The sequence below is a fragment of the Esox lucius genome, chromosome 18 (genome assembly GCF_011004845.1).
Source record: "Esox lucius isolate fEsoLuc1 chromosome 18, fEsoLuc1.pri, whole genome shotgun sequence".
Taxonomy (NCBI): domain Eukaryota; kingdom Metazoa; phylum Chordata; class Actinopteri; order Esociformes; family Esocidae; genus Esox; species Esox lucius.
In genome coordinates, this window is record NC_047586.1 from 2,535,262 (window position 1) to 2,546,330 (window position 11,069).

An 11,069-nucleotide genomic window follows, 5' to 3' on the forward strand; every position below is an offset into this window, starting at 1 on the left:
CCACAAGGTGCCACCAGACACAAAGTCTTGCAGCAGCATGCCCTGTGGTCTTGCGGGAACTTCCCGAACCTCAATGACTGCATTTCATTGCATTTGTCCAACGACAAAGTTGAACCTAATCTAAAAAATCTAATTACTATCCAGAATGGGAATACAAGGAGACAAACAGAATGGGGCTGGAGTTTTTATTATAAATCATTCACATTTATAAAGTAACAAATTAACAATAAAATAGTTTTCCAAAAAGTTTGGTCTTAAAAGGAGGGAGTGGGGTTAAAGGTCACATCAGGCATTAGACAGAGTAGCTAAAACAGAGGTCAATCATCGCACACACCCCATCAAGAGTCTTCAAGTATAACTAAAAAAGGAGTAGAAGTAGTCACCCACATTTTCTGAGGTTTTTAGCTCAGCAGCCTAGCAGTCATGGCAGAGAGGCATCTCTGTTTGGCACTTCTTTATAGGAGCCCTGTTTATTACCATGAATAACCTGTCCAGAACCCTGAATACAGTGCTTATAACCCCTTATAATAACCGCATTAGAAATTAGTCTTTATTGAAAAGTGAGTGGATCCCAGAGATAGAAATAGATAAGCAGTAATGTGTAGAAAAACTATTTATAAAACAGCATGCAGGTCAACTACCAGCCAGAAATGGACAAAGACGAAGAGAGTGAAGCTGATGGGAATGAATCATAGAAAGATGAGAAGCACAGAGAGGTGGAGAGGGGAGGTGGAGAGGGGAGGTGGAGAGGGGAGGCAAGGAAAAGAGGTTGAGAGAGGAGGTATGGGTGGGAGGGAGGACACAACGCAATTAAAGACCGCCTCCGACTGTCTGTGTGCATCAGGTGTGTAGCAGGTTCTGAGCCCAGGTCTTGATTGCCGCGGTGGCGTCTTGTAGGAGGAGCAAGGTGGAGTTGGTCAGAGAGACGGCGTGGTCCTGCAGACAGGAAATTGTCACCTCCCCACTGAAACACACACAGACAAACATTAGTTTCTCCATCATTACCTTAAGCCTAACCATTAACTCCTAACCTGTAATACATGAACATAAAAGCAACCCCAGTTTTACATTTGACTCTAACCCCTAAACACCGTCGCAGCGACTTCTGGCACAATGCTGGCACGTGTATGAAGCCATCTGAAAAGTTTTTCTGACATTGTGGCCCCTGACCTAAATCACATTAGGCTTAAGCAATTTCAACAGATTTCAAGATTTTAAAAAAGGACAATTTAAATAACTAAAAAGGCACATCCCATGTGTATGCGCGTGCATGCGTGCGTGCGTGCATGCATGCATGCGAGCGGTACCTACTCGCAGGAGCGTTGTAGAGTTATGCACGCTGCCTGTATGCACTGTGCTGTGTAGCTGAGAGCCGGGACCATGTAGTTTGTGTGGAGGAAGAGTAAAAGCTGCTTCAGATAATCCACCAGCTGGAAAACACTATCTGGAGTATTGGAACTCAGCTAGGAGGGAGGTGGGGGGGGGGGGGGAGAGAGAGAGAGACAGTGAATATTAAAGGGGCAAAAAGTGCAATATCCCATTTAGGTTGAAACCGGCCTGCCATCTGCAGGGCACACACTCTCACTTGAAACCGCAGCAAAGAGCTTACGTGTCACATAGAGCTACCAAGACATCCTAGGCAGAGACAGATCAACGCACTACAGATTCCTCCATCCACATGTACAATGTCTTCCAGGAAGTGTCACCGCCGTGTGCATCTCTCACCCATTCAATCAGCAGAGGCGTGTTCCGACCGATCCAGGCCAGCAGTTGTGCTGTGAGCTGTGAGATGTAGACAACAGCCTCCTTGGTTCGGACCCAAGCGTGCTCCATTGCCGGGCCCAACACGCGGGCACCCTCGGAGTAGTAGTAGGGCGCGTTTGTCTCCAGCCAGCTACACAGGAAGAGACCATTATTACACAGAGAACATCAAGTCCCGTGGAGTCCACAACAGCAAAGATGGAAAGTACATCCAAAGTGTAACACATGCCTTTGTACATTTCTGCTTGATTCCCACAAAAATGCATGTTACCCCCTTCCTGTAGCCCCAATAAGCCCAGAGGTCACTGACCTGAAACCCTGCTGGGAGTAGAGGATGACCTTACTCCATGCCTGCTGTGAAACGCCTGTCACCCCAGAACTGTGAAGATACTTCGCTGTGATGGAGTCTGCACACAACCACACACACAACCACACAGAGGCTGGATCACTGTGTACACTGAAGAAGTTTGGTGTTACATGTTCGTAGCGGGTCTCCTACCTGTGAAGGAACCGTGTGATCGGATGTCGTGAGTGATGAAGCAGGCTGTGAACACCAGCAGGGCCATGAGGAGTTTGGCCCAGGGGAAACCTCCACTGGACATTTTCATCTGGAGAGACTGGAGACCCACAAACACCAGGATGAGTCTGGAAAAATACAGTCTGCAAAGCATGGGATATGGACCAGGCTGCTAATATATTGTCTTACGTGACAGAGTGTATTGCATTCCTGTAGGTGAACAGAGTTGGCTGAGTCTTTCAGCTCCTCATTGGTCACTTTGAACGACTGGACTGTCTCCTGCAGACAAGCACACAGCTACAAAAACAACTATTAATTAGCAGTTGATACACACAGCTACAAAAACACAACTATTAATAACCAGTTCCAACAGACAGCAGTAATACTATCAAAAAAGGTATATAAAGTCCTTATAAAATCTAATGACGGCATTATGAATGAATGATTGTTAGATTCAAGCGGGGAAAACATTAAAAGAACTGTCTGCCTGTAACTTTGAGCCAATTATCATGACACCTCTAGAGGTGATGTAATTAATTTGATTATCAGAACAGGATGGTAAACTGATGGTAAGGTAGCTTCAGTGAGAAAGTACTGGATCGCGTCCAACTACATAGACAACTAACTGGCTGATAAAGATTTAGTTACCAGATATATGATCAGCTCATTGGCACATAGAATCGTGGCAAATTCTGGAATGTTAGATAATAAGAAGACACCTCGAGGAAGACGAGGCCCTAACCCTAACGGCTGAGGAAGAGGAGGGGCCCTAACCCTAACGGCTGAGGAAGAGGAGGGGCCCTAACCCTAACGGCTGAGGAAGAGGAGGAGCCCTAACCCTAACGGCTGAGGAAGAGGAGGGGCCCTAACCCTAACGGCTGAGGAAGAGGAGGGGCCCTAACCCTAACGGCTGAGGAAGAGGAGGGGCCCCAACCCTAACGGCTGAGGAAGAGGAGGGGCCCTAACCCTAACGGCTGAGGAAGAGGAGGGGCCCCAACCCTAACGGCTGAGGAAGAGGAGGGGCCCCAACCCTAACGGCTGAGGAAGAGGAGGGGCCCTAATTAGATTTTCACTCTTGTTCACAAATGATTCTATTATCTTGAACATTTCACCATGCTGAGATCGTACCTTAGGTGGCAGAGAGTTCCAGGACTTCAGTAGATGATTCAACAGCAGACTGAAGATAGATGGAGAGGAAATTAAAGACAGGGAGCAACAAAAGAAGAGCGAATAGAGAGGGAGGTACAGACAGGATGAAAGTTAGAGACAGGGAGTTGAAGTGAAGGAGGGTTGAGGATGAGGTAGAGAAGAAGGTGGAGGAAGAGTTATTCTACAGATATATGTTGTGGGGACCAGACTGTTCCAGCTTCTTCATAAGAGGGCAATCTTCCTCCCCCCAAAGGTTACAGCAGAATAAACTGTCTCTATACACACATTAGACTGTGAGCAGCATGTGTGTGTGTGAGTGTGTGTACCTGGACTGCGGCAGGTGTTTTGTGTAAAGTTGTGTGTGTGTGTGTGTGTGAGAGAGTGTGTGTACCTGGACTGCGGCAGGTGTTTTGTGTAAAGTTGTCTCCAGACCCCTAGACTCTGCTGGTCCACAGACACACACTCCACCATGGAGGAGAGCAACTACAGCAGGAGAGAGAGAGTGAGAGAGACTGTTACCTGGGAGACGGGGGTCGGCTGGTACAAGCATTTGCCTACATTGTTATAGTCCAGTTTAGACGACAGGCCCTAAGACAGGCCCTAGTGCTATATTATGTCCTCCCTTCTGCTAGACTCTAGGTTCAGTCGGAAGTCGTCCAAGGACCAATCCAGCGCTCCCATTTCCTCCAGCAACTAGGCTTTCCTAGAACTTCCAATAAACTCCTGTGAACAGGCATCTTCCTCAGAGCGGACTGACTGAGGCTGAAGACACTAATTCCTGTCAGAGGAATGTGGCCGTTACCTCTCTCTTCATATCATCAGGACAGTTGGGCGTGGCCCGGGACAGGAAGGACGGCAGGTAGGTGTGAAGGGTCGTCTCGGGCTTCGCCCCAAATGCTAACACCTTCAGACGAGGGTACAGTCCACGCAACTGTTCCTGGAGGCTACACACACACACAGAGTCTGGATTTCAGTTACCTTTTCTCCATAACTTAGTAACAATATACAGGGGGGTGGCGTGTTACCTGGGAGACGGGGGAGACGGGGGGGGGGGGGGGTGGCGGCGTGTTACCTGGGAGATGAGGGTGTGGCGTGTTACCTGGGAGATGAGGGTGTGGCGTGTTACCTGGGAGACAGGGCATTCTTGGGCATGTAGGCGAAGTCCAGCAATGGAAAGAACTCTTTAGGACCCATGATCCCAAAACCTTTAGTCAGGTTGGCATGAAGCCTGGAGAACCAACACACACATTTTAATTACCCTGGCAGGGACTTGATTTAACTCCTAATAATTTGATGACAATCTTGTTTTCTACTAAATCTCTGTTTAAAATAGTTCTGCTGAATTCTTGTCAAACTGGAAGAGCCACCAGAACATTCAGTATGAAAATAGAAGTACAAATATCACCTAGAGTAGCACTCAGGGGTTACTGAGGTAAAGATCAGGGGTTAGGGATACTAGGGTAAATGTCAGGAGTTAGCGTTCTGTACTCACAGTAGCAGTCTCTCCAAGTAGGCGATGGCATATGAGGACAGGGCCTTGACCCCGAGGACGGGCAGCATGATGCCCAGCCAGACTGAAACACACAGACACTTTCATATGTTAAAACCTACTTGGTGTGTGAGTGAGTGAACTGTGTTTCATCCTCATATCCAGACCAAGCTGCCACCTTAGACTAAATTATGCTTTGGTTTAATCTGAGCATCAAGGCCCTCCAGGACTGTGCAAACTGAGGCCTAAGACACCCTCTGACCAAAATCTCCCAGACCATTTGGTAAGTGGCAGAAAGTTCATAGTGTGTGTGTGTGTGTGTGTGTATGTCACCTCGTAGCCCCTGGCTGAGGTCGTAGAAGCCACTCTGTCCCAGCGACCACATGATGGTTAGACATTTGACCGGACGGTTTTGAACGGACCGCAGCAACTCCAGATACTGGGGGAAGGGGGGGTTGAGAAGACTGACTGAACAATCCAACCCCATGACAACATATACCTTCCATCTCAACATCACAGTCATGGCCGGGGAAAGCAAATAGCACTGGGATGGTTACCCACCCACACAGCACCAAATCCCAGTGGACTCACCTCAGGCAGGTTCTGTGTTGCTATTCTGGGCCTGTCTTGTAGGATTGCCTGGATACACACTCTGTAACCATGGAGAGGATCTCCTACAGACAGAAAGACAGTCAGCTTTCCCACCATCAGCAGGCAACTCAACACTTACAGACCTCTTAGCAAAATGACGGCCTTGAAAGGTCTGTGCCAAATATATGCAGCGACAAGCGATTTCAGTGATTGCAAAGTAACAGTTGGCAAGTTTTAACTACAGCCGACATCAATTAAAGTTTGCATAACAGGTAAAAACATGGGACCTTTAAAATAAGAATTGCCAAAACCACAACCACATATAATCTTAGTCGCCTATTAAGTGATAACCAAAACAATGGCCTGCATTTGACGATGTGAAGCCAGGCTATGATTACTGGGTGTGTTTGGAGGTGGCTGGTCTCTCGGCTCGAACACGCTGATGCAGCCGTGTTGACCAATCAAACGTCATCTACAAACAGCCAAAGTTTGTGTTCATGTTGTTTCGTATGCAAATTGCATACAAAATGTACTATTACACTGAAGGAAATAACATTACCACCCGAAAGCGCAAACCCGCTTAACGCTGCCTTCAGCTAGTGTAAGATCTATTTTATTACTGATGTTTTAGCATTTATTCATATATTATTTGTATTCTCTGGTTTTATTGTATTACTTATGCCGGCACTGTTGAGGATGTTTTTGGAAACCAAGAATTTCATTGCCAATAACAATGCTGTTAATGTGTAATGACAAATACATTTTAACGTGGGTGGTGTCTGTGTTTCTGTACCTATCGGTTTGTCCAGTTCTCTTAGCATGGTGTAAACACAGTGATCAAAGAAGTCCTGGAGACTGTCACTGCAGCGACCAATCAGAGCCTTGACAACGGTCTTCAGCTCCTTCCCTGCAAGGCAGTATGGGTAATCTACCCCAGGGAAGAAAGAAGGGTTAGAACGGCTCTGGCCAACCAGCCTTGTGTTGTACAGCAGTTATATAGGAGTTATATTGAAGTTGTGCCATGACAGATTGTGTTGCAGTTGCGGTGGTGTTGTGTTTCTGACCGTATGCCTGACAGACCATGTTGCGGAGGTGTTGCAGTTGTGGTACTGACCATGTGTGTGACAGACCTTAGCGGTGGTGTTGTGGTACTGAACGTGTGCATTACAGACCGTGCAGCAGTTGTATTACAGTTGTGGTACTGACCGTATGCCTGACAGACCGTGATGCAGTTGTGGTACTGACCGTATGCCTGACAGACCGTGATGCAGTTGTGGTACTGACCGTATGCCTGACAGACCGTGATGCAGTTGTGGTACTGACCGTATGCCTGACAGACCGTGATGCAGTTGTGGTACTGACCGTATGCCTGACAGACCGTGATGCAGTTGTGGTACTGACCGTATGCCTGACAGACCGTGATGCAGTTGTGGTACTGACCGTATGCCTGACAGACCGTGATGCAGTTGTGGTACTGACCGTATGCCTGACAGACCGTGATGCAGTTGTGGTACTGACCGTATGCCTGACAGACCGTGATGCAGTTGTGGTACTGACCGTATGCCTGACAGACCGTGATGCAGTTGTAGTACTGACCGTATGCCTGACAGACCGTGTTGCAGTTGTGGTACTGACCGTATGCCTGACAGAACGTGTTGCGGAGGTGTTGCAGTTGTGGTACTGACCATGTGTGTGACAGACCATGTTGAGGTGGTACTGACCATGTGTGTGACAGACCATGTTGAGGTGGTACTGACCATGTGTGTGACAGACCATGTTGAGGTGGTACTGACCATGTGTGTGACAGACCATGTTGAGGTGGTACTGACCATGTGTGTGACAGACCATGTTGAGGTGGTACTGACCATGTGTGTGACAGACCATGTTGAGGTGGTACTGACCATGTGTGTGACAGACCATGTTGAGGTGGTACTGACCATGTGTGTGACAGACCATGTTGAGGTGGTACTGACCATGTGTGTGACAGACCATGTTGAGGTGGTACTGACCATGTGTGTGACAGACCATGTTGAGGTGGTACTGACCATGTGTGTGACAGACCATGTTGAGGTGGTACTGACCATGTGTGTGACAGACCATGTTGAGGTGGTACTGACCATGTGTGTGACAGACCATGTTGAGGTGGTACTGACCGTGTGCGTAGCTACTCAGGGTAGGTTCCGTCTCTGGTGCGTTCAGGTGATGGTTTAGGTATCCTGCCAGGTCTTTGACCCAGACTGAAGGGTTATCAGGAAACAGAGTCTGGCTCCGGGCTAACTGCTGTTTAAGCTCCGACACATTCAGCTGGGGGAGAAACATTACAGAAACCACATATGTAAAATATACTGTCAATGTGATTGAAGGAGAGAGGCATGTTATATCACAGGTATATCCTAGTAACTGAAAGAAAAATATGTTCTTGCAGAAGAACGATATGGTTGGAATTTACTTACAGAAATGTTTTAATTAAAATGTTGAATTTATAAAGCAATAATGAGCATATTGCAGTGTGGATAAGGAACGGAGAAAGGTAAAGGTGTTGACTGGTCCGCCCTGTCACGTCAAGCCAAACAACACTTTACCTTTCATTGTTCATGATACATCACAGTCTACCGTGAACCATTCTGCTCTGTCAGACTTTCTGCAACTAAACATATCTTAAATGTTATTAAGTTTTAGTTAATGATCGGATAACAGAAACTCTAAGTAAACATACAGTAAATAAAAAACACATTTACAAGTTACTTAAATGCCCCCAAAAAATATGATTGTGTGTTTCATCTCTTGCAGATGTTTGTGAATGTAAGTTGACGTTGTGTGTATCCATGGTGAGTGGGTAACTGATGGGTAAGTTGACGTTGTGTGTATCCATGGTGAGTGGGTAACTGATGTGTAAGTTGACGTTGTGTGTATCCACGGTGAGTGTGTAACTGATGTGTAAGTTGACGTTGTGTGTATCCACGGTGAGTGTGTAACTGATGTGTAAGTTGACGTTGTGTGTATCCACGGTGAGTGTGTAACTGATGTGTAAGTTGACGTTGTGTGTATCCACGGTGAGTGTGTAACTGATGTGTAAGTTGACGTTGTGTGTATCCACGGTGAGTGTGTAACTGATGTGTAAGTTGACGTTGTGTGTATCCACGGTGAGTGTGTAACTGATGTGTTGAATTAAAAACTGCATTCAGACTATGTGGACGCGACTCACGGCGTTGAAGGCCTCCTCCAAAGTCTTGTGTGCGCCGTGTGTCGGCGAGGAGGACAGGGGAGCCTTGGGCTTCTGTTTCCCCGCGGAAGACTTCTTGTTGCTGGACTCGGCAGGAGGAACCTGCTCCTTGTTGTGTTTTTTCCCCATCTTCTCGAAACCCTCAAACAACGTGTCCGATGTCACCAGGGGTGCTGAAACCACACATTTTGGAGCTTATCTTGTTGGTCACACACAAATGATGTCTTGCTCACTGTTAGCCCACAGAACAATTGACGAAATGTGTAATGATTAATGAAAAGGTTGCATGGTCATTGACCTGTTGTACAACTATTTTGATTTGGATTAGTGGTCAAAGGTGTGAGACGTGTTGAGGTCCCTTCTAGACAAGGTGAGATCACTTTTTTAAACAGTAATTTTTCTTGGAGGAGCTTGGAAGATTCAGTGTGGTGTTACTTCCTCAAGTCCATTTAGAGGAAATGACAAATGGGCATGATGGTCAGTAGCAACATAAGCTAGCCAGTTGCAGCCCTTACTAACTCAACTTTCATCAAATAAATCTGTAGAGGGTGGAGGATGAAGTTTTCACTTACACTGACCAAGTATACATTCTATAGACGCCTAGTAACCGATGTGGTCATACAGTACACCTATATAGATCTCCCCAGTTCAGATCTTGCTAGAACTGGCGACCAGCAGTCAGCACATCTTTCAAATTGAGAAGTACCAAAATCCTACTAAAGTAAAAGATATCCACAAAGACAAAATACAACGAGTTTGATGCGTGTTGCCATAGAGAATAAAAAACTTAAAGTTAGCAAGTGCATACAAATGACCAATCTGTTGAATATCCGAGAAATCAAAATGCTGCCAGTCAATGTCAGGGTCCACATTTTCCAAATGGAAGCCTCTCTGTCCCTCTCCCTATTCAAGGTTCTCCAAGGTTCGCTCTTTTTTTAAAGTTTATCTCTCTGCTCTGTGCTTAGTTCCCCTGGCCTCCCCATATCTAAACCTTGGACTGTTACTATCATAGATAATGTGGTAATAGGCCACATGATGAAAAAACAACCAGCACAAACTAAAAGCCATGAAAGGAAGTTTGACATGTTCTCTGACACAATGCGCAAAAAACATGTATTTTTTCACACTTGCTCAATGATGACGCTTCATTAGTTCACATACCACTATCTAGTCTAGCACGCAGCAGCTGGCCCGAAATAAGTCTCTTCCGACCATTAACACTATTCCTATTGTACAGAACAAGTGACACCACTATATAGTTAGCCCGATAACGCCACGAGAATCTACCTTTTTCATGAGATTGCTGTATCATGAGATAGTTAACCACGGTCATCCAGGTCAATTCGAATAAGCAGGCGCGAGCATTACATTAAAGTGTACAACTTGCTTTAAAGCCAATGGGTATTAAACAAACATTGTTATGCAACTAGCCAGGTCATATACCTGTCAACCAATGACTACAGTAGACATCCGAGAAATTAGCTTGCTACTTAAGGTAGCTAGCTACTTATTACTATTTGACTGTTTGGCTAATTAGCATAGCAACCCAGCAAGTAGCAGCTGGTGATGCTTCTGCAATGGCTAACCAACTTACTATAAGAATATGAATAAAAACGTGCAGCCGTCGCTGGTTTGTTAGCAAACATTCGCTAGGTAAAACCTTTACCAGTCGACGTGGCAGACAAAATTTAACAAAATAACACCAATATAAGATTAGGTGCTAGAGATAACGTTAGCGAGCTGTCAGTTAAAAATGGTGCCTGGTGAGAATACGACGGTCACCAGCTGGCAGCTACTGTAGCTAGCTAGTTGGTGAGGTGGCTAACGTTAGCCTCTCTGTATTCCACATAACCATAGCTCTGTATCGGAAACTTACGAAGCTGGTTGATCCTCGTCGTGTTGGATGATTCGCTCAGAGCTTTCCGTCCAGCTTTCTTTTCACCTGGATTTTTCCCTCCGCCGCTGCCCGGTTTCTTGCTTTTTTTCACGACTTCCCACTTTCCAACCTGACCGTTATTTGAAGCCATAATCTCTATCGTACAGCCTCGAAGACTGAGCTGTCTGCGTGTTAAAGGCTGAGAGCAGCGTTTCGAGCTGCTTAGTTCTGCCCTGTAGAGCGCGTGCTTCCGAGTGACGGTCTCCGTGCCACGTCTCCTTGCCCGTATGACGTCACACAACCGATGCTTATAGAGTATAGACTGTATGTTATAGAGAAAAGGTGCACCGTTAGTTCTTTAACACTCCTATCAGACTGAAAAAGACAACATTTTAAGTTTTAGATTGCAAATGCTTCCACAATTCTGTTCTCAAATTCCATTTAGTGATTGAATACCACACAT

The 11,069-nt window shown here is 46.1% G+C and overlaps 2 protein-coding genes across 2 annotated transcripts; both read right to left on the reverse strand.

Moving 5' to 3' along the window:
* Positions 1-168: 168 nt before the first annotated feature.
* On the reverse strand, positions 169-10,903 carry tmem214 (transmembrane protein 214). Its single transcript, XM_010868365.5, has 17 exons — positions 10,607-10,903; positions 8,713-8,903; positions 7,661-7,811; positions 6,301-6,435; positions 5,508-5,590; positions 5,250-5,355; positions 4,920-5,001; positions 4,554-4,655; positions 4,230-4,371; positions 3,819-3,910; positions 3,407-3,455; positions 2,468-2,575; positions 2,261-2,378; positions 2,072-2,168; positions 1,726-1,894; positions 1,312-1,463; positions 169-964 (listed from the first exon to the last, which is right to left on the reverse strand). Exons 1-17 carry the CDS (start codon positions 10,755-10,757, stop codon positions 841-843), a joined length of 2,052 nt encoding a protein of 683 aa, XP_010866667.1. The 5' UTR covers positions 10,758-10,903; the 3' UTR covers positions 169-840.
* On the reverse strand, positions 6,474-7,654 carry LOC117593292 (mucin-5AC-like). The gene is made up of 2 exons (XM_034287769.1): positions 6,706-7,654; positions 6,474-6,655 (listed from the first exon to the last, which is right to left on the reverse strand). Exons 1-2 carry the CDS (start codon positions 7,641-7,643, stop codon positions 6,511-6,513), a joined length of 1,083 nt encoding a protein of 360 aa, XP_034143660.1. The 5' UTR covers positions 7,644-7,654; the 3' UTR covers positions 6,474-6,510.
* Positions 10,904-11,069: the final 166 nt, after the last annotated feature.